The 24,406-nt window shown below is 43.3% G+C and overlaps 1 protein-coding gene across 43 annotated transcripts in view; it reads right to left on the reverse strand.

Annotated features, from left to right (window-relative positions):
* Magi1 (membrane associated guanylate kinase, WW and PDZ domain containing 1) overlaps positions 1–24,406 on the reverse strand; it is a 650,928-nt gene that overhangs the window by 251,967 nt on the left and 374,555 nt on the right. For all 43 annotated transcript variants that reach the window (XM_076567400.1, XM_076567410.1, XM_076567406.1 and 40 more), the window contains exon 2: positions 13,607–13,723. In XM_076567400.1, coding sequence (XP_076423515.1) covers positions 13,607–13,723 — 117 coding nt within the window. The remainder of the gene's footprint in view (positions 1–13,606; positions 13,724–24,406) is intronic.

The following is a 24,406-nucleotide window of genomic DNA, read 5'->3' on the forward strand; positions in this document are numbered from 1 at the left end:
AATGAGAAGGCAAAGCCCTGGGAAAGGCCTGAGGGCTGCCACAGAACACCTTGCTCATGTTGAGAGGGCCCTTGAAGTCTGTCAACTAGCCTCCTGGGCATCTTCATTTAACAGGCGACTGAAGTTGGGAAGCATGCCATACCTATCAAGAGTTGCCCAGGACAAGTAGGGCAAAGGTCATTTGTCTCAAGTCTCCTATTCATTGTGGACTTCAAATTTAGAAATCTGAAGTCCTTTTTTTTTTGGCAGGGAGTGGGGGGGAAACAGGGTCTCACTATGTAGCCTTGACTATCTTGGAACTCAGTGTGTAGACCAGGGTGGTCTAGAACTCAGGAGAGATTCTGTCTGCCTTTGCCTCCCAAGTGCTAGGATCAAAGGCATGCCCCACCACACAAAGCTTTAATGTACTCTTCAAATAAATCTAGATCCACAGTACAATGATGCAATAAAAGAATCCAAGGCATTAACGGGGGTCTCAGCTCACAGTCACAGGGTAGATTTTCCCTGGTTCCTCCACTTCTTTTCCCTGTGTCTCCTTTGGTATTTTTGTTGGATCCCAGGTCACACTGACTCACTGGGCTCAAGGCAGCTATCTCCCACATGCTTTTTGTCTTCCCTACTACACAGTAGACACCCAAAAGGAGAGAATTCACCCAGCTCATCTTTTTTTTTTTTTTAGGTGTTTCATCATTTCTTTCTTTATTATTTATTTATTCATGTATTATTTATTTATTTATTTTTCTTTTTTCCCCTTTTTATTTTATAATTTAATTTAATTTTACATATCAGCCACAGATTCCCTTGTTCTCCCCCCTCCTGCCCCCACCCCGCCTTCCCCCCAGCCCACCCCCCATTCCCATCTCCTCCAGGGCAAAGACACCCCTGGGGACTGAGTTCAACCTGGTAGATTCAGTCCAGGCAGGTCCAGTCCCCTCCTCCCAGGCTGAGCAAAGTGTCCCTGTATAACAGCTAGCTCATGCATTGAGGACAGTTCCTGGTCCCACTGCCTGGATGCCTCCCAAACAGATCAAGCTAATCAACTGTCTCACTTATTCAGAGGGCCTGATCCAGTTGGGGGCTCCTCAGCTATTGGTTCATAGTTCATGAGTTTCCATTCATTTGGCTATTTGTCCCTGTGCTTTTTCCAATCTTGGTCTCAATAATTCTTGTTCATACAAATCCTCCTCTTTCTCGCCAATTGGACTCCCGGAGCTCCAACTGGGGCCTGGCAGTGGATCTCTGCATCCAGTTCCCTCAGTCATTGGATGAGGTTTGTCCAGGTTGTTCATGTAGATCTCATCCATTTCTCTGTCATTGGGTGATCCCTGTGTCTTTCTTGGGGTCCTGTTTTCTAGGTAGCCTCCCTGATGTTGTGAGTAGCAGTCTAGTCATATTTTGATGCACCCAGCTTATCTTTAATACTAAGCACCCAACACATTCATTTGCTCAGTACTGCTGTTCGGTAAACATTTTTCCAGGAGACAGAAAAATGAATAAATAGACATGGGCTGTTAAGTAGATGTTTTAATTGAGAAAGTCAGGATGGATAATCCCTGTTCATTAAGGGCCAATCCTGATAGCCATTAATTACATTTGTTTCACTGTGACCAAAATATCTGAAAGAAATAAAGAACAACTTTCTTTTGGCTCTCAGTTTCAGAGGGTTTTAGTCCATCACCACAGAGAAGCATGGCAGAGCAACTCAGCTCAGAGAGGTGAAAGCATATGGCTGAAGCTATTCATGTGATAGCAGACAGGGCAGCAAAGAGAGAAGTGAGAGGTTGGTATACCCTTCATCAGTGCTGTCCATAGTAAACTACACATTTGGGTGGAACCTCCAGCTTGCCCCTGCATGATCTGGAAAGCACCCCTCCCCCCGCCTCTCCAACAATCTCCAAGAAAGAAAAGGTGCTAAAAAGTCCAGTTCTGCATTCCTGGCAAAGATTACAACTTTCTCCCCTGTTTCCACCAGCAGCCCAAGTCCCCACTTAAGCATTCCAGATTTTGACCATACTTGGGCACAAACCCAGCTTGTGGCGGGCACATCACCCCTCACCTACAGGCTATATTATAATCTCCCATCTTCAGTTCTGGCATTTGGCTTCTTGGGCTTCGATCTCTGGGACTGGAGAACCCACCCGAGAGTAGCTTTGCTCAAATAAGCATGTTTTTATACTTTTTCAATGTGGCTTGATCTGGTTTACTTTGTCGGCAGAGAGCAATCTATTATTGGGGTACAGAAACCTTATTACTACATCCAAGAGCTGGCTCCACCTCTAAAGGGTTCCACAGCTGCCAAAATCAGGCAAGCCAGACTAGGGAGCAGGTGTTTAAGACATGAGTAAGGAGAGGGGGACTTTTGACTCAAGTCATAACAAACAAAACCCCTTTTCCTTTAAGACAGGGTCTCACTATACAGCTCTGAATGTCTTGGAACTCACTATGTTGACTAGGCAGACCTCAAACTCACAAGAGTTCCAAAAGGCTTAGTGGTACACCCCTTTAATCCCAGCTTTTGGGACCCACAGACCTGGAAGTATCACAGGTTCAGAACCAAGATGGTGTTTAAATTTTGTACTATAAATAAAGGATTAAAAAGAGAAAGAATGAAGAACTCTTTTAATTGGGTTTCTGATAAATCTGTAGCAGGTATTACCTGGATAACACACTATGTCATAATATTTAGAAAGTATCTTTGAGACATGTACTTCCAAAAATGAGTAGCAATATTATTCCACTCTCTCTTTCTCAAATTGGACATCTAGCAGAGTATCCACTACAGAGCTATGACTTAGAGGTGGTGAGATTTTTAAGCAAGTTATTTAACCTTGAATGTGGAGAATAACAAAACCCTGTGATAGGACCATCAGGAGACAACTATGCTGTAGTGGAGTAAAACATAGCATATGCAGCATTCAGCACATGTTCATAATACAATTATCATTCTACGGATACTTTTATATTCATTTAGAATCTCATTAGCAAATCCTTAGAATTGACTTAAAATATTATTCCTAACTTATTTTCTAGATAGGCATACATGCAACTATATACCCAAAGTCTAATGAAAAAACTAGAGTTATGATCGGACGTTGAGTGCTGGTGTCTCAATTCTATTGTGCAAGAGTAAGAAAGTGAATCTTATCAGCCCCAGTTTCCCTATCTGTAAAAGGCTAACAGTATGACGGGAGTGCCTGCCTTCACAAGAGTTCTGCAATAATGACATGAAACATGCTAACTAAAACACAACATAAACTTGTTATTCCATAGGAGATTTTTGTTTCATACTATGCACCTCCCTCAGAAAGTCTCTGCTTCATGACCTATCAAGGTGCTCACCAAATCTCAGCTCTAGGACAGTCTAAAGATACTGATGTAAATATAGGAAGAATGATCCCCAAATGGAGTATATTCACTCTTTTTTTTTTTTAACCAAATAACAAGTGGTTAATTTACTTCTTTTGGTATGGGTTAATTTTCTTTTAAGAATATTTTATCCAGGAGTAATTTCAAATCTACAGATGTCAAAAGAATAAAAATGATACATGCGACACCACATGCCCTCTCCCAGACTCGTCCACTGTTAGCAGTTCTGCCTGCTGGCCTGTTATTTGTTCTCTGGCTCCCTTTCTGTACAGGCAGTATATTTTCAGTTATTTTTTCTCTTGTAAATAACTGGCATTAGTTGTATTCACCCTGGCCATCTATCCATAAATACTTCAAGGCATATTTCTAGACAGAAGTGGTAACCAGCTAATTATATGTGGAGGGGGGAGTGTTTCTGGAGATTAATATAGGGCTTCATGTACTATGTTAGCCGTGCTACCATCCCAGGCAACTGCCTGATTTTAAACGCAGTGTGCCACTCATTAATGTGACAATTTTATTCACATTGTCATTGAAATGGAACAGTAGGCACTGTCTAGTCTAAATTGAATAAAATCACATTGAGCAGTTTGTTTTACACCTCAGTATTTCCTGTGTCTGTGTGTCTGTGTTTGTGTTGTGTGTGTGTACATGCACCATGTGTGAGTGCAGATGAGCACGTATGTGTGTATGTGAGCATGAGAGCAGTGCATGTGTGAGTGCATATGAGCATGTATGTGTGTATGTGAGCATGAGAGCAGTGCATGTGTGAGTGCAGATGAGCACGTATGTGTGTATGTGAGCATGAGAGCAGTGCATGTGTGAGTACAGGTGAGCATGAGAGCACACTGTGTGGGAGTGTAGGTAACTGTGTGCCATGGGTGCATGAGGAGGTCAAGGACAACTTTCAGAAGGTTTTCCCTTCCAATATGGCTCTCAGGGATTGAACTCAGGTCCCCAGACATTCGTGACAAGGGCTTTTATTCGCTGAGCCATCTTGCCAGCCCAATAGTTTCTAAAACTGTGTGTTGGAACCCATATAATGTCCTGTAGCTGAATGTGAGGGATATGAAACTTCTGGCAATAGTAAAGGGGTGCTGAATGTGTGATGATGAACAATTAACTCAAACACGTAACCAATCTGAGGTATTTGTGGCACTGCTTTCCCATGTTTCATTTCGCAGCTTCACTGTAGCCCCTGTTCTGAACACACAAGTGCAACTTTGCACTAGCATGCTGGCATGCCATATAACATCAGCAACACTGTCGACAGGAGCTTGGCTCAGAAATGAGATGCTGGCGGTTATAAATTCCAGCATTTTTACTGCTCACATGAAGTTTTCTGCTCTTACAGGAACATAATTTAGTTACACAACACAGAAAGTCTTTTACATTTTCCCTACTGTCAATCCTCAGCATGTATCAAATAGGGGACCTTTGCATGATACTCTGTTAAACTGTTTGGTTTTTAAAATTACTGTTAGAGCTGCTCACTTGGGTTGCATAAAAAAAAAATGATTCAATGAATTTTGGTTTGAGACTATCTCAGAGTTTCCAAACTTTCTGAAATGGCCCTAAATATGCTTCCGCTCGTGTGTGCTATGTACCTGTGTGAAACAGCATTCCCAGCTCTCACCATCATAAGATCTAGCTGCCAATCAACTCTCAAAGACATGGAAAATGTTCTAAGTCCTGCACTATCAAATAGCTAGCAAAGATTTAAGTGATTATGTAAGGTTGGACTAGCATATCCATCTTGTTTAGGCAAGTTTGTTTTCATCTTCAGTAAATGACAAAATTATGCACACACACACACACACACACACACACACACACACACACACACACACCAAATAATTGCTTTAAAATAAGTTGCTTTATGAATTCTTCTCAACAAATGCTGATTTAGAAACTTATTTCATATATCTATATACCTGGAGTCAGGTAAGAAATTCTCAAGCAAACAGGGGTTGTGGATAAAAAATGTTTAAGAAGCCCTGACCTATATCATGGTCTATTTTAAATTTTAACATGCCTGTGTGGCCTGTGTGTGTGTGTGTGTGTGTGTGTGTGTGTGTGTGTGTGTGACTGTCTAAATGTATATCATTTGAGTACAGAAGCCCATAAAGGCCAGAAGAGGGTATCAGGTGCCCTGGAACTGGAATTACAGGCCACTGTGGCCTGCCTGGTCTGAGTGCTGGAACCAAACCCATGCCCTCTGTAAGAGCACAAAGTGATATTAACCCCTTATTTCATCAAGTCTTTAGCAAGACAATCAAATCACAAGAGGAAAAGTATCCCTACCTAGACTTTAACATAAATGCTCACAATCCCTAAAAAGAGCTAGAAAATGTACTTGTTTCTTCTTTGTGGGTTTTTTGGTGTGTGTGTGTGTGTGTGTGTGTGTGTGTGTGTGTGTGTGTGTGGTTTTTGTTTTTGTTTTGTTTTAGAGATAGGGTCTCATGTAGTTCAGGCTAGCCTCAAACTCCCTGGGCTCTATGCTGCTAAGGGCATCTACGCTACTGCTGTAGCTGCTGGCACCATCCGTCACTGACAATAGAACCCAGCCTTCTTAGCTTCCAGCAGGCACTGAATGCCAGCTCACTCCAGGCCTTTAGCCCCACACTGAGACTGGTGGGGCATCTGGCCTGTGGACTGAGCAGCCAGGTTGTCAGCCTCTGCAGAGTGCCAACAGTCACTGCTGGACTACCCAGCCAGCGGCATGTAAGCCAACCTGTTAGCTCCCTTTGTAAGGTATATTAATGCGATCGAGTCAGATCCCCTAGAGGACCCTGACTAATACAATCACCATGCCCAGATTTACATAACACTAGGGATCAAACCCAAAGGGTAGGAGTGTGGAGCTCCTGAATGCTAGGTGTGAGCACTCAACCAAATGAGCCACACACCCAGCACCATTTGCACTTGTTTCTACTGAACACACTTGACACAAGGAGAATTTGTGTAAAATACATTGTATTTTATCTCTGGACTTAAATATTTTTTGAAAAACTAATATATAATAAAGCCTTCTCTGATATAATAGGTGGTAAGGACACTATGGAAACTCTCATGTACCTTCAAAAATTACTGTGAAAATTGCTTTATAATTATAACAAATCTTGATGGAAAATGTCAGCTAAAATTATAAAGCAATTAAATAAATTAACACGGATGCCAAATAGATATATTAGGATCCCGGACTGAGCCAAGGACTAATCCATATGTTATTAAGAGGAGATGCTTTACAATTAATTCGGTATACATTTAAAAACTGATCTTCAAAGCGACTGGAGGCAAAGAAGCAAAACCAGAGCTTGGACTGCGGTGCCAGTTAGAAGTATGTCTGTTCTTGAGTTCAATCACTAATAAACTGGGTACAAGCACAGATCCCTGACTGGAGCTGCCCACCTCTCTTGCTACATACATTAGAAGACATGAAATACAATAGTAACAAACTACAGCTTATCCTCTCAAGGGGCTTCAAACAGAGGAGAGTGGCCTCCTCCTCTCATTCACGCCTCCGTCACTGGACCAAACAGCAAGAAAGCTCTTGCTTGATCCACACACCTTGGTACTGATAAGTTTTAGACCTCCTGAAGGCCTCTCCGCCATCACAACAAACCAAATCAGACCAAATCAGGAAGAGCCCAGGTTTAATGGGCAAAGTGCTCCTGGGCAATTCCCCGCCTCCTCGCCCCGCCCTGCAGAGAGGAGAAGGGGACCAGACCAGAGGAACCAGGAGTCTGTTTTTGAGGATGCTGCTTATACATCCCCTGTGGGAGTCATCCTGAGCCTCTCTGGGGGAGGAACTATGTTTGGTGGGCTTTGAAGGGGCGGGTTTAGGGAGGAGCTGTGTGAGGTGGAGTTCCCACCCAAACATTCCAGACTCTTTGGGTATAGGGATGCCAGGGTGCCAAGGGTTAAGGTGGAGCTCCCATCCAAACAGGTACCTCTAGTCATGAAGGATTATTTTTTTCTTTATATTCCCTAGTCCAAAGTGTTCCTGAGATAGCTAAAGCCTAGAGAGAACTTGAAAATGAGCAGTGATGCTAAATTTGGAAATTCATGTCAGTAGAGGGAAGGACTGACCTCAACAGAAGACCTTCAGATAGAAGGTCCCAGGGCTGTGTAACATTCTCACACTGCAACACAATTATTGTCTACAAAGTGCAACTGAATTGCTGCCCCCGTCCCCCGCCCCTGCCAAAAAAAAAAAAAAACAAAAAAAACAGCAAAAACATTTCAGGATACATGTTTATGATTTTGTGCCAGGCTGGGACATTCACAGCTATCCCAGGACACATGTCGTCTTTGGGTCACAGATTGGGCACACTTGACAGATGACCTGGGAAGAGGGAGGCTCACTTTCGGGTGCTTATATGCTACTCACAAGCATCCATGAAAAGAGTGAACAGTGGGGCCCCACATACCACAGGAAAAGTGCTAACTGGAAGAGCTGCTGGCCTCTCAGGTCCTTTGCAGAATGTCCCAGAGAGTCAGCATCTCTTTGTCAAGCACCAATGACAGAGAGGCAGTGAGGGAGTCCAGGAGAGCAGAGTGAAATCTGAAAGGTGGTTTGTGGTGATGCTCTTCTGTACATTACCACACTGCTTGCTAAATAAACCAGCCGATAGGGCAGGTTAAAGGTTAAACACACACACACACACAGACACACACACACAACACACACAACACACACACACACAGAGAGAGAGAGAGAGAGAGAGAGAGAGAGAGAGAGAGAGAGAGAGAGAGAGAGAGAGAGAGAGAGAGAGAAATCTGTCTGTCTGTCCTTCAGGCCCATAAGCGCCTATGTACCCTAGAGTTAGAGATGACAGGACAGACAGGCAATCTACACAAACTACACAAATCACAACAGAGCATCTGAGACACAGAAACAGTCACAAAAGTAAGTGACTATCAGTGTTAGGCTAGGCTTCACAAAGAGCAAAAAAATCCTTTTAATTTTAGGCAGTACTTTGATTAGAGGATAACAGTCATGACAGTCCTCAGATGCGTACAGACCTCTCTACAGGCTCCAATCAGAAGCACTTGATTAACATCAAACACAACCTGAACACAGACACACATTCCAGAAGACTTCAGCATCAGCCTCTTTGCTCCTGGTCTACTCTACCATTAGCTCTAATTATTAAAGACCACGGCTGAAAGGGCTGATTTCAGACACGCCATGGTGGAAACAATAGTGCCTAAGAGAAAACTAATAGGTTCCAATAGTCCCCAAAGTAATGCATGGCTTTATGCATGAAGACGGAAAAAAAAAAAAAAAAGGTCAATGCTGGCAGATGCTCAACTGTCTATCTGAATATGGCACCTCTGTAAACAAAGATCAGGGTCATCTGTTTATCACATCAAATTTAAAATGTCCTGGAGATCAAGCGCAATCTCTTTGTAAACCCTTTTAATAATCAATACCTCTTGGGCAGGTCACACTGGTCTCAGGATCACAGAGAGCCTTGATCAACAAAACATTAAGCTGTAAAACAGGCTCCTCTTCTCCTCCCCTGTTTTAGGAGGTATTTCTTTGCCTGTGTAGAAAAATGAGCCCCTCAGAGCAGAGCCCCAAGACTTGGGAGGCAGGAGCGGGGTGCGCTCAGCGATCCAGGGAGGCAACACTGCTGGATGAGCCGTGAGCTGCAGGTTGCACCTCACTTGGACAGCAGCGGCACGGCAAAGGACAAGCCCCGTCAGGTGAGGCATTTATCCTCACGTGGACCGCGGCCGCTCCAAAGCAGCAGTCTCGGACGCTGTCACATCGGCGAAGACAGGAAGTCATGGAACAGGAAGGCTATCACTGAGGGAGGTACAGCAACAGAGACCGTAATTCAGAGCTGCTGCAAAGGGCCCCTCCGCATCCTGCTCAGGATGGCTTGGATTACCTGCCAAGCCACCAGTGAAGTCCTTACCAGCCAGTCTCTGTCTGAGGGGAGTGAACTTCTGAGCAGTCTTTCAATCTGGAAACCTATGCAAAAGCAGCTCTCAAAGGCTGCTTAGGCCGGGCGGTGGTGGCGCACGCCTTTAATCCCAGCACTCGGGAGGCAGAGCCAGGTGGAACTCTGTGAGTTCGAGGCCAGCTTGGGCTACCAAGTGAGTTCCAGGAAAGGCGCAAAGCTACACAGAGAAACCCTGTCTCGAAAAACCAAAAAAAAAAAAAAAAAAAAAAAAAAGGCTGCTTAGGTATAACCAAGGAAGAAAAATCAAGGAAAACAGTGAACTTTCCTCCATCTTTCTTCCTTTGTTCATTCACTCAACAAGTAGTTATCTTACTATCCCGGCAACAGGTTAGGGGTACAGAGATCACCAAGGGAGGCTTGGCAAAGTTACGATTCTAAAAGGACAGACAGACACACGGTAGGAACCATAGCTCAGGACATGGTAGAGGGTGAGGGGCTTTGAGAGTCCTGAGGAGGGCACCTGTCTCAGTCAAGGAGATGAGGCAGACCTTCAAGGAAGAAGAGGCATCTACACTGAACCTTAGAAGGAAACCAAGGAACTGGCCAGAGAAAACAATGTGTGCACACAGAAGAAGGCGCTGGATGTATGCTGGAGACAGGAAGAAGTCTGTGTGGCTGACGCATTAGGCAGGGGCTAGGAAACAGACTGCATGTGCGCCTCAGGACAGTTACAAAAAGAGCACAAGACAAAATGGTAAACTTAGAACATGGTGAGATATCGTGTGTGTGTGTGTGTGTGTGTGTGTGTGTGTGTGTGTGTGTGTGTGTGTGTGTGTGTCTACATTACCAGGTTCACAAGTGTGAGATAAACGGTTACAAAGTCAGGAGGTTGGTCATGCCTACAAGGACCTCCCTCATAAGCTTCCCCTCCTTGAGAGACACTAGTTGGGCTCAGACCCCTACCTTCCATTAAAGAGCATCAACGGGGTTCTGGGAGCTGCACGAGGCCACAGAGCTGGCGAAGCAACCCTCACACTTCACACTCTGGCTCCTTCTGCCTTAGCTCTCTTCTCTCTACTCCTTTTTTTTTTTTTTTTTTTTTGTCCTAAGAGAGGGGGGTGATTTTCAGTGGTAAATATAATTAAGTTCTAGCAATGATGACCTTTTCCTTCTACTGTAGAAAGAGAGTTCTTGAATAGGGAGGAAAATAAAAGGGAGAATAGCTACCACAAAAATAGGACTGTAGGAAGGAATTAAAAGGGTGACGTAGATAGTATGTGAATTATACCTCAAAGAAGCTGCTGCAAATTTAAAATAATAACCACAGAAGTGGTGAGAAGCGAGCAGTGTGGTATTTCCAAGTGTGACTGAGCAGCAATTCAGCGGTTCCTCTGTTTGTCCGTAAAACAGACTACTGTCACGGTTAGGACTGAGTTCTGATCTGTGACATCCATCCCTACGCACATGCTGAGGATGTCAAGGTGACGTGGGACGAGAGGAGCTTTATCTCCCCATTTCTAATGGCCAGTATATCGTCTACAGTGTGGAGAACAGAAATTCAGCCCCCCATTGGCAGACACCTGCTCAGGGGGTCACCCTTCTACACACGGAGGTCAGGGACTATCAGCCAAGGAAGGTTCTGGAACCAAGAGATCACAGGAACTTTCGTTTCTATTACAACACAAGCAGTCTCCCGATCCAGGGCTTCCTTAGCCATTCACACAAGGTACTGGTGAAGAAAGACCCCTGCTTTGCCAGGCATAGGGCCAAAGATCAAAATAAACACACACAGGGATGAATATTCCCAAGCCTGCCACAGAATTCCACATCACACTAGCCAACTCACGTTAAAAACCACATCACAGGCAGGGCAGGCAGCGCAGAGGGCAAAGTGCTTGCTAGACCAGCATGAGGGCCTGTACCTCCAGTTTAGAAAGCCAGATGCGGTGGCACAGGCTTGTAATCCCAGCGCTGAGTAGGTGGAGACATGTGGATCCTCGTGACTCTCGGGGCAGCCAGCCTAGCTTAAACGGTAAGCCCCAAGTCCCAGTGAGAGACCCAAGGTGTTCAGCACCCGAGGAATGACATCAAAAATGGACCTCTGGACTCCACTTACACACATGTGCATGTGGATGTACATATACATGCACAACATACATATATCCATGTACATATACATATACACATACATGCGTATACACACAGAGAACACACTATGCACAGAAATAGACCTCATTTTTCTGTCACTTGATAATAGGATGGGTACAGTGAATTGTGATGTATCTTCTTTTTCAATCCAAACACCAACTCCCCTTTCCAAATTCCTATCTACTGGTTTCATACAAAGAGGACATCAATACCAAGTAGTTTTCCAAGCAAAGACAAACATTATTTTTCCATCATTTTTTAAAAACTGAGGTCATTTTGGACCTACTTCCTCAATAGTGGCACACTTAAAATCAAGCCATGTAGCTCAGTCAGGTCCAAGAGATCAGTGGGGGCAAAAATAAATGGGAAAACTTGCCCAAAATGTAACCATGGCAACAGCATAGATGTATCAAGCAATGGTGTGATCATTTGCTTCATCCCCATTTCTTAAATTGGAATCTAAGTAGGGGGGGAAAGTACATGGAGAAAAGCATGAGTCTGCAATTACTGAACTCTGCAAAGCTGCATTCAACCTGCAACTGTAACTTCCAGGCAGTCACAGGACAGCTAAGAAATGGCCCTAGGAGGTTCAAGAATCAAAAAGATGAGGATCTGCTCTGAACTCCCCATGACTCTGTTTCCCCATCTGCTTTCAGGGGGTTGGTATCTGTGATGCCGGCCAGTGTGACAGAGGTGGACCCAGCTGGATCATACAGCCTCAGTCATGTAACCCAGAGTCACATTCTCACTCAAAACTGTGTTACTAGATCAATAAAAATGGGATTAAAATCAGCACCCCATTGGCAAGACTAGATTTAAGAATTACAACTAATCCAAATACACATGGAGTCATTCAAGGATATTACTGGGATTAGAGTTCTCAGTTCAATATGGAAAAGCTGAAATGTGGACAACCAAGTCAAGTAAGCAGGTCACCTCTTCTCTGTCAGATGCAGCTGCCAGTGAGTAAAGAGGGGACTCTGGAGTGCTGGCCCAAGTCACTTGCAGTATTCTTCTTCCCCACAGAACCTTGATTTACTACCAAGTAAGATGGAGGGCAGCAGATTGTTCTAGAATCTGATTTCCTAAGGTTCTCAAATCTATGCAAAGCCTTTGGTTAGTTACGCTTGCGACTTTAGAGTAGTATCAGCAAACACTGGCAGTCTAGCACATTACTTAAACAATACTATATTTTAAAGAAAACCATTTCTAGACAAGAGAGCACAGTAATAGGAGGGCTTTGTGGATATTAATCTTCCTCTAGGAGGCAGTGTCTTAAAAATGGTACCTCGAAAATCTCTCTCAAATGTCAAAGGACCAAGTGACAGACAGCACTACATAAAATTCCCAGTAATAAAACCAGAATCACTCTTGCCTTGAGATATGAATGAAATCAAATAAACGCCATGTCTTCCCAAGAGGCAGAGGTAAGATCAGCCTGTTCACAGACACAGTGTGTCCATGTCCCACTCACAGATCAACACACTGCCTCTTGTCCTCACCCACAAAGGTTTCCTTTCAGAGGCCCGATGTTCTGGATCTTGCTTGCTCAAATTTGACTGCATTGAATGGCTTTTAAAATTTGGAATTTTTAATCTTTGAAAATCCTCTCTTCCTACAACCCATACTTGGGGATTTTTAAATCTGGTTGTAGGGAAGGAGAGTGTACTGTGGTATTCCCTCCACTGAGGGCCATTAAAGACACAGCGGCCTCCACCCAGGTCAGTCTCAGGGTCTCTGCCTCGCTCACTCCATTAAACACAATAATGTTTAGAAATGTCTATTTCGAGAGGCTTCACCTTGCCAAGGCTTTACAAACGGCTTACCCGCTTCAGCTCACTTATACTTCACAGCAGCTCCATGAAGCTAGCTAGCATGGCTGACATGTTCTTTACCCAGATCAGACGGTGAGCTCACAAAAGGTAGCTAATTCACTCCACATTTAAAACCAGTATAAGTAGCAGAGCCATGTGGAAATCCAGTCACACAGTCACACCATGATCTCATGCTGTCTGTCCCACTGTCAACCGCCATTTGCTTCACTCGGGGCATCACTGGGTGGACTCGCTACAAAGTGTGCCAGAACCATCAGTTGAGCTACCTTCTCCTCTTTACACACGCGTGAGCCCACACACTCCCACTCCAGCAGTGGGACACTAAAGCTGGCTACTTACAAGGCACGGCATGGCGGTAGAGGTTGTCCCTTATGGTCTGCTGGAGCTCATGATCCGGAGACCCCTTCTGGAACCGCTGGTTGAGGAAGTGTCGCAGGTCCTTGTTGAGCCGTCCTCCTGCAGGAAATACATAAAACAGACAGAGCACATCAACAAGAGAGGGCTGTGTGTGAGAAAGCAGCGTCAGGCACATCCAGCCCACAGCCCCTCAGCCACCCTGAGGAAGTGCTTCCGTTTCCCTCCGCTGGGGAACAGCCAGAAGAAGGCACCAAAGAGAAAACAGCCCAGAAACAACTAAGGTGTGGCCTTATCACATGCAACACTAGAAAGCCAAAGAATGGAGAATTTCCTCTAGGCTTTGCACTTAGACGGGCGCCTGTGACATCCACAGAGACTCTGGGAGGGAGAACAAGCCACTGAAACTGCAAAGGGGACAACCTGCAACAACTGTCCCATTACAAAGCCTTCTTCACTGGTTACACTTGCAAGCCTGTTCCGGAACCCCAGGATAATTTACTAGAGCCAATAAGTAAAGATAAAAGCAAGCAAAGAAACAATGTAAAAACAACAAACAAACCGATTCAGTAAAGCACAGCCCACCCGCATAGGAACTGCTAAGAACACAGGAGCTACACCTCTACATGCCAGTCACAGGGAGGGAGCTCAGAAAAGAGCCTTCAAGGTCTGACCCCGGTGTGCATATTTAAACTTGATTTAACTGGCATATAAAAGCAAAAACAAATTTACAACTTAATATATAGGAGTATATAGGAGTGTTCCATGTATTTAAACATAGGTATATACTGCACAATGGTTAAGGTAGCTATCATTGGTAGACAGTGAAAACTTTCAAATTTTTTCTTCTAGCTTTTAAAGTGTAGACTGCTGTACTATTATGTCTAGTCATCCTTCTCAGTGGCAGCAAACCAGTTTCTACCTACTGACAAATCTCTCCCCTGGTACTACCCAGACCACTGGTAAACACCATTCTACCAATCTACTCTCAATTAGTATGAAATAAGTTTTTATATTGCATGCATGAGTGAGATCATGGATGTAACTTGTCTGTCTTTGTGATTCTTTTTGTGTGGAAAAAGGATTCTAAATAGGAAATGGACTGAGGCACAGCTTAGCCAGTTTGAGACTAAGTTCAATCCCCAGAATCAAATAAAAACAATGAAATAAATAAACTACAAAATAAAAAAGAGAGAACATATATTAATAGAGGGGATCTTAAAAATAAAAGGACAGCCATTTCCTTTAGAGTAAAAGACTTGAGCAGAGAAAGGAGACCCCATTCTTCATTTTATAGATAAATAACTATTGATGTATATATCTCCATCTCTTCCACTGCCTTTCAAATGCAAGGTACACATTCCTTTTCTTTGCTCTTTGAGCCACAGTTAATTGTGTCTTTATTTCCTTGAAATCTTGTATACTTAGTTGCTGTGGGACGGTCTGTATGTTAAATTGCTCTGATTGGCCAATAAATAAAACACTGATTGGCCAGTGGCCAGGCAGGAAGTATAGGCGGGACTAACACAGAGGAGAATTGAGAGAACAGGAAGGTGGGAGGAGTCACTCCCAGCCGCCGCCATGACATGCAGCATGTGAAGATGCCAGTAAGCCACAAGCCACATGGCAAGGTAAAGATTTATAGAAATGGATTAATTTAAGATATAAGAACAGTTAGCAAGAAGCCTGCCATGGCCATACAGTTTGTAAGCAATATAAATCTCTGTGTTTACTTGGTTGGGTCTGAGCAGCTGTGGGACTGGCGGGTGACAAAGATTTGTCCTGACTGTGGGGAAGGCAGGAAAACTCTAACTACACTTAGTAGAACAAAAGAAAAGCTTTCAAATGTTGCAAAAATGTGTCATAGAAAAGAGAATTTTAAAGAATTATAAAAGAAATGGATAAAGACCCTACAGAGATGGCTAAAAATCACAAGAATAAGGTTGTCTTCCCAGCTGGGCAATGATGGTGCAGACTTTAATCCCAGCACTCAGGGACAAAGGCAGGCGGATCTGAGTTGAAGGCCAGTTTCTTAATGTACAGAGCGAGTTCCAGGACAGCCAGAGCTACATAGAGAAACCCAGCCTCGAAAAACAAAAACAAAGAGTCTCTTTCAGTTTTTATACAAGATGAAAATCAGGCAGAGGCATTTCCAGCCTTAGTGAAGCAACACAGCCTCTGGTCACCATGCGAGCCACAGAACTCCTTGAAGCAACTTCATGCTCAGAAGAGTGATTTAGGACTAAGACAGTGATGCTAACATGACTGTATTTCCTACTTTGGCAGGAAACTACTGGTCTCACTTGTCACACCTGCTCATTCTGGTACAAACTTATGAAACTGCATTTGAACTATTTTATTTCAGTTGTATTAAAACCAAAGTTCAAGTTGTCAAAAGGAAAATACATACATACATTAATAATCAAAGTTAACATCATTCAATCATTTATCACCTATTTATGAATGAAGCAAGAGGTGCCTTACCTGCTCCCTAGACAGACAGACAGGATGCTTCAAAAGTTCAGAAAAGAACGAACACACACACACACACACACACACATACACACACACACACACACACACACACACACACGATGCTGACACATACCTAGGTGATAGGAACATACAAATTCAAATCACAAGGAGATCCCACTACATAGCTACCAGAAGAGCAGAATTCAAAGAGTGAATAAATATATCTATCACCTCTTGGCAAGGTTATAAAACAAGGTGTATAAGGAGGCTCAGACTCATGGGAACACAATTTAACAATACCTTATTAAGTCAAATTTGCACAGAATAAGTAACCCACCAATTTCACTGGAAATGAAGAACACGAAAATAAGTCCACAAAAAGAAAACAAAAATGAATCGTTACAGTAGCCTTAATGACGACAACCTCAAATTATAAGCAATCCAATTATAAACATCCAGAGGCAATGAAACAAAATATGCTATGTTCGATAAAGTGCTACACAGCAATTAAAAAGGAGACACTGCAAATACATAAATAATGTTGACAATTCTCAAGCACTTAACATTGAACACAGAGGCCAGACACAAAAGGGAACAAAACTTCATCCATAAAGTTTTAACATGTTCCCTCCAGAATAGAAGGAAACAAAGACAAAGAGCAGAACACATGATGGTATGGAGTACCTGATGTATGGAGTACATGGATGTTTGCTTACGTACCGGTTTACATGAGTCAACTTCATGAAGGGCATTGAGTCAACAACAACCACAATAATTGTTTCCACATAACTTAAAAAAAAATAACTGATTTAATTTTTTTTTTGATGTCCTTGGTGTGAGAGTGTCAGTTCCCTAGAGTTACAAACAGTTGTGAGTTGCCATGTGGGTGCTGGGAATTGAACCTGGGTCCTCTGGAAGGGCAGTCAGTGTGCTCTTAACTGCTGAGTCATCTCTCCAGCCCTCCAAATAACTTTTTAAGAAACAGAGACGACAATGGACTCTTTGAGGGAGATGCCAATCTCAAATTGATAGACTGTGTGGTCCAACACAGATCCTACACATCCGAATGCACAGACTCATACAGCAAACAGAGTTAGATGGGGTGGCTGGCTGAGTGGGTACCATACGCTAGGCACTGTGCTAGATGCTCCGTTCCCAATTGCATTAGAGTCAAACAGAAAGAGCAGGGCACATCTTGGCAGTGAACAAACACAGGTCCAGGTGTGGATCCAGCTCCATGACTCATGGCCCCTGAGCCTGTCTCCTCTCACTCGTATAAATAGACCAATGACATAACAGGAGTGGGTCACATGGCTGCTGTCAACATCACAGGCGGTGACAGGATGGCACAGTGCAGGGCAGAGTGGAAGCACTTACCGAGAGATAAAAACTGTAATCACCACAGTGTCAAGTGGACAATTTCTGAGGTGAGGGGAAAAGAATAAAAACTGGCCCAAACATGAATTATCATTCCTTTTCAAAAATAAAAAAAAAAATCACATCAATTTGAATGTTATTCAAATGGGTTAGAAATAACAAGAGACAAAACACAAAGGTGAGAGAGCTTGGACTAAAGAACATTTCCAGTGCTTCTAGAAATGGGTGGAAGTCTTTCCGTGCTAAAATAGTGGGTTCGGCTGAGGTTCAGGAAAGAATGCTAGCTGGTAAACTACAGGTAGGTGTGATAGTCACACTTGCTAACTTCTAGCCCCAAAGGTAAGGCACTCTGGGATGATTCAGCAAGAATAACATTTCCCATGGCCTACCATCTAGGTGGTATTTGACATGAAAAAGTCCTATCAGATCACTGGCAGGGCCAGTGAGGCTGAGTGGGCAGTCGGCCAACCAAGCCTGAATTCCGTCCCTAGAATCAACATGGCAAAAGAGAACCAACTGTTGCATGTTCTTCCCAACATGTATGCCATGACACTTGTGCTCCCACGTACACACGCACATAGATAGATAGATAGATAGATAGATAGATAGATAGATAGATAGATAGATAGATAGATAGATAGACAGACAGACAGCAGACGGGTGGGTGGGTGGATGGCTGGCTGAATGAATGGCTGAATGAATGAATGAATGAATGAATGAATGAATGAATGAATGGGGCAATGAACACTATTTGAGCTATGAGTAGCAAAGAGGTCTGTGATATCTAAATATACCCTTAGGCTCTAAAATAAATTCCAGAGAACATATGGGACACATTAGTTCTTTCCCCATATGTAACAGAGATGCATACCTCTATAGTCACCATCAGGATAAGTCAGAGGTTTTCAGATGGGATGGTATTATTAAGACGCTGCTGGATTATCTTTGATTTTAGGCTCCAACTAAGCAAGCCAGTTGTGGTTTATGGTCATCAGAGCGAAACCCTCCCTTCTGTGGTGTGCAAAGGGCAGGGTTAACTCTGCTGCCAGTTAACATTTACTCTGCATTCCCTGACATTTGGGTGGGAAAGGCTTCCACCTTCACATTCCATTAAGAATAATGCACTCTGAGCATCTAATCTCAAATTAATTGCCAATTATTCAGAGGACATGTCAGTAAATCTTTTCCTAATTGTCAAGGGCATTGTGCCAATGAAATAATAAATTGTAAGGTGGATAAATAATAAACTGTAAGTATGTCACGGCATCTTTACTTTTGTTCAAATTAAAGATTTGTTTTGTAAATGGAAGAAAGGACATAGGTCGGAAGTATGTAGAGCTTTGCCCAAGATTAAAGGTCAGAACTAGGGCTGGGGAGATGGTTAAGGGAGTGAGTAAAGTGCGTGCTCTGCAAACATGACCTGGGTTCAAATCCCCAGCACCCACATAAAAAGCTGGTTATGGCCGGATAAACCTCTAATCAAAGTGCGGGGGAGGCAGAGATAAGTGGATCCCTGGAGCTTACTGGGGAGCCAGCCTAGCCAAACAGATTTGGTGAGAGACCCTGTCTCAAAGAAATGAGAAGGGAGGCTGGGTGTGGTGGTACAGGGCTATAACTCCAGCACTGGGGAGGCAGAGGCAGACAAATCTCTGTGAGTTTGAGATCAGCCTGGTCTAAATAGTGAGTTCCAGGACAGCCAGAGCAAATAGTGAGACCCTGTCTTAAAAAACACACCTTCCCCAAAGAAAGAAAGAAAGAAAGAGAAGAAAAAAATTAGGAGGAAAGCAACTGAAGAAGCCACTCAGTCAACTTCTTGTCTCTACACATGTGCATGTACCTACACAGACACCCCTGTGAACAGACATACATGTCCACCTGAACACACTGCACATGCACATGTGCACACACACTTTCAGAGATCAGTGCAAGTTTTAAATTGTAAAAGAGGACAATTCTGTATCTTCTCAATTTCCAAATATATCTTTGAATTTTTCCATTGAGTTTTCTGAAATTTAATGACTATCAATATATCATCTTAATATTGTATAAGGTTCCATTTTCAATACACCAAAATTCATTTTCCTTCATATAAAAATCAAGGTATGATTTTTATCCAGATCATGTTGCTATAAATGTCAGTGGGATGACATGAAGGAAAAAAAAATGCAGCAAAGGTCAAGAAACTGATTTCCATGGAGCAGAAGCTAGTCTGCAAGCAAGTGCATTAGGAAGGGACTCCTAGGGTGTATTTAAGGACACAGCTCATAGATGGAATGGTTATTCATCCCATTTTCTTCACACATCTTCAGGCATACCACGTTTCTTTCCTTTGGGGCTTCAGGCTGGACTTTAACTCTGCAATAGGATTTTCTGTCTCTTTCGGGGCAAGAGAAGCATGTGCTATCTGCATCAATACCATAATGAAATCCATTACTTTGGATGATAATTTCAATTAAAATATTTTAGTTCAGGGAAAGAAAAGGAAATTTATTGTCAGTAAATCAGAACTCTCTGTATTTTCCTTGTAAGTTTTAGTTAGGCAACTATAAATTTCTACAATATACTTTGAAAGGCCGAGGACAGGACTATTATCAACAATGACCAAGCCACTGTGACCTTCAGACCCTCTCCTACGTCATTTGTGCCAGGGGATATCAACATGGTGTTATTCATGTTTCTTTCTAACATTTTTTACCCAAAATTTCTCTCACCTGTAAAAGAAATATAATTATTAGGGAGTTAGTGTTCAATAAGAAAGAGTCTTGGTTGGAGATGTTCAAAAAGTTCTGGAAACAGAGGATGGTGCTGGCTGCAGAATAATGTGAATAGACTTGATGCCAAAACCTCTCCTTGAAGGAGGTTAAAATGAAGTCTTACACATATTTTACCACAATAACGAAGTTATATAAATTATCAACCTCGAGAAACAAGCCAGTCCCAGAGACACACACTTATACTCTCACCACTTCAAGGTTGGGAGCAGAGTACAAAGCATTCAAAAACAGCCTGAGCTGCACAGTGAGATCCTGTCACCAAAGAGCAAACAAAAACCCAAAACATTAAATGTTCTGTGTGTGGGTACTTCTGTGTATCACATATGTATGGAAGCCAGAAGAGAGTGTTGGATCCCCTGGAACTGGAGTTACTGATGGTGGTGAGCCTCCTCACAGGTACTGCGAATCAAACCTGGATCCTCTGGAAGAGCAGCCAGTGCTCCTGACTGCTGGTTGAGCCATCTCTCCACCACCTCAAGGAGAAATATTTGAAGACAGAAAGTTGTACAACAAAGTAAAACCATTTGTAACCTCATTTGCACTCCTGTATTTATTTTATTTATTTTTTGCCCTGTGTGTGGATACATATATACACTCAAAACATAAAATCATAGCTGTACAGACACATTGTATTCTTGGATTACAACATACACCCTTTAACATGCCCATACACATGAGCAAATGCATCATCTCACTCAACAGAAATGTATTAAATGCCTACAGACAAATACGCTGTGAACCCTGAGGATACGCTTGTCCCTAGGAAGTGGCACTGATGTACAAGGCAGGAATAGCCCATGGATAGAGGCAACTAATGAACTAAATGAAGGTAGTCACTCCTGCAAAGCGTGGAGGAAAGTATTCCAAGTAGGAGGGAACAGCACGTGTAAAAGATTCAGAAGCAGCAGAGAGGCAGGCCCGCACAGAAAGAGCACAGAGCGTCGTCAAGGAGGAGCCTGGGTGGAGCGTGAAAAGGGCTTCGCAGGCCATGACAAGGAGCTCGTATTTTACTTGAAGTGCAGGAGAAATGTGCTGAGGGACTCCCGCCATTGCAGAGAAAGACACATTGTAAATTTCCAGGCGCAGGAGGCTGTGTAGTAGTAAGTGACAGGAAGAAGTCAGCGCAGCCACGCTAGCTAAAAAGGGGTGTTGACCCAGGAAAGGGCAGAAGAGCAGGAGAGGCTAGAGATGTGATTTAACGCGGAGCCTCCCAGAAGCCCGTGTAGTCAACACCTGATCCCCAGTGGTGGCAGTCTGGGAAGGCTATGGAAGCTCCTGGAAGCAGAGCCTTGCTCAAGTAAGCATGCCCGTGGGGGCGGGCTTTGAGGTCTTATAGCCTGGCCCCACTTCCTTTTCCCTCTCTGCTTCCCATGAGCAGATGAAATGTGATCTCTGTGCCCCCTGTTTGCCAGGCAAGTCTCAGGCTCCTGATTCCATGCCATGATGAACTCTGTTTGAGTCAGAATAAAAGCTATTCTCCTCTAAATTGCTTTTGGTCACGGTATTTTATCACAGCAACAGAAAAGCAACAAGGTTTTACTCTGAACGGGCAAAGAATGGGTCCCGCAGTCCGCAGAGTTCAGTTGATCCCTATTAACTATTGCCTAATTTGTCAGATCGTACCATGGATGAGGATTCATGCCCACATTTTATAACATTTTGTAAGCATTTGCAAAACATAATTGTGTTTCAAAATGCTATATATTTCATCAATTCACACAACTTATACATCTGTAAGGAGGAAGCGAACTGAAGCCATTTTGAATAAAACTTCCAACTTGAATGAGGGTCAAACAAAGTTTAACCTCCCCAGACCTCCTGGGGTCACTGACATCACTGAAAGCCAGTGGGCAAGATGAGACAAGAAGAGTGGGCAAGCCACCCCACCCCACTTGAGTAAACCAACCAATGAGAGTAAGATCAGTGCACTACAGAGCCATGTTCCTAGAAACTATCTCCTCTTTGAATCCTGATTGGTGGAAACACGCAGCTGTAACTTGGCACAGATGTTTGGGGTGTTTCTGCTTAAACACTTGCTGACATGGGGATCGGTCAGCTCCCGAGTCTGTGCGGCTGTTCCTGACTGGTCACTTTCTGCCCTGCTGCCCAATCCAATAAAATCTTACTTTGTGAAACCTTTTGTGTCTGCATGGGTTGTTTTGGAGCCTTGGACCCACAACATATCCATTTCCAGCAGGTAAGCATGTACATTATCTTCTGTGCACAAAATCCATCCGTAGCTGGCTGCTGTGCCACAGGCCTAAAATCTTGGCATTTGGGAGGTGGAGGCAGGATCAGATGTTCAAGTTCACCCTTGGCTGTATATGGAGTTTGAGGCCAGTCTACGTGAGATTGTCTAACAAAACAGACAGACAGAGTAATCTATCTGTATTTACTACTTTTTCATGATCCTTGATGTAGTGATATTGGAACAAAAAGCACGGAAATGTTTAAGGCTCTTGAGAGAAGTTCTCTCCAAAAGACTGTGCTAGCTTCCCCACATCCCACCTGATCTTTTATTTATTAGTTTTTTGAAATTCTATAACCAGGCTGGCCTCAAACTGTTTTTCCTGCTGTTAGGTGCTAAGGCCCTAATTCTTACCCCAACTCCATGCAGCGTGGACACTGTCCTAAACAGAAGGACTCTGGCCAGGTAAACAGGAGGATTCTTACTGGATAAACAAGCCCAAAGGCTGCTTTCTGCCTACCAGACTCACTCTCAGTGAACTACCTAGGGCAAAAACATCTGGTTTAGTCTGGATGGCCTGTATCAGCTCACTGACCCCACCCTGTTGTCACATAAAACCTGCTCGCTCTTCTGCCATTTTGTTGTTCTCTCTGCCCCCACCTCCTACATACAGCCTTTGCAGTTCGATCCCAACAACCTTTTCTTCTGCCCATGGAGTGGCCTAGTTCAGTAGTTTCACGAGGCCCTTGCTTACACCTGTCTCCACTCCATATGTGCTGAGATTGCAGATGGGCACCACACCAGAACTCTTACCTTCAAATGGCTCAAAATTGGTAGAGAGATTAATCATGAACCAGACATGTGGATGCCCTACCTAATGCTACAATGCAAACTTAAGTATAAATTATTGCTGAAATTGCCTTTAAATGAAATTACGTGGTTCCCAAGGGTCATACCAATTTCTACTAAAGTACAGAAAAAAATTCAATATCACTCATGTGACAAAGAATGTTGAAATGAGAATGGGTTTTCCTTTTTAATTAGTGTCTCCTAATCTTGACAAACTGCTCTCCACAGAAAATTAATTTAGAGAATGGCCTATTGAGAAATAACGAATGACTGTCATTATCATGTGTATTTAACCAAAAAAAACAAAAACAAAAGAATACCCTAATATGTAAAAAAAACACATAAACTGGGAACACTGACTATGCCAGGTCCTTATACAGTTATGTGGAACTTCTTTACCCCAAACAGCATTAAAGCAATGACCTAACTCAGGGTTGGCTACATTTTACAATACAGGGTGAAATTGAAATACCTTTTCCCAGCCTTGAGAGCACACACAGGCCATGCAACTATTCCATTCTGCCTTGGTGCTATGAAAGTCAACAGGGACCGTATGCAAATAGGAACGCTTCCCATCAAAACAGTATTTATGAAAACAGGAGCGAGAGCTAGACAAGGTGGGGCACACCAGTAATCCTGGAAAGCAGGAGGCTGAGGGTGAAGGACAGTGTGGGATATACAGTCAGATCCAACAAACAAGACTGGACTAAGGGGGGATGGGGAAAAGGGCTGATAGACATGGCCTCAGAGCTATAGCTTATGAATGAGAATCCTGAAAAGAAACTGCTTCTAAAATGTCTGATGATTACATCTCAATGAAATTGTATACTTTAATTACACGTTTTCTTGCTGTACCATTAGCTCCCCCACACACACTCCTTTCCCACCTATTTGCCAAGCCTAACATCCTGACAAACAGATAAAAACCCCTGGAATGTATTCAGTTAACAAAGCCTTATTCTCTACTAATGGGAAGGCTAAGAATGCCATCAGATACCATCTGAGGCTCACAATTGAGATCTGACATCTTTGTTGCACTTCCACCAAGGAATTTTGAAAAAGCTTGATTTAGCTGGGCTTGGTAGCGCCTTTAATCCCAGCTCTCAAGAGGCAGAGGCAGGC

Source organism: Peromyscus maniculatus, chromosome 3 (genome assembly GCF_049852395.1).
Source record: "Peromyscus maniculatus bairdii isolate BWxNUB_F1_BW_parent chromosome 3, HU_Pman_BW_mat_3.1, whole genome shotgun sequence".
NCBI classification, from domain to species: Eukaryota; Metazoa; Chordata; class Mammalia; order Rodentia; family Cricetidae; genus Peromyscus; species Peromyscus maniculatus.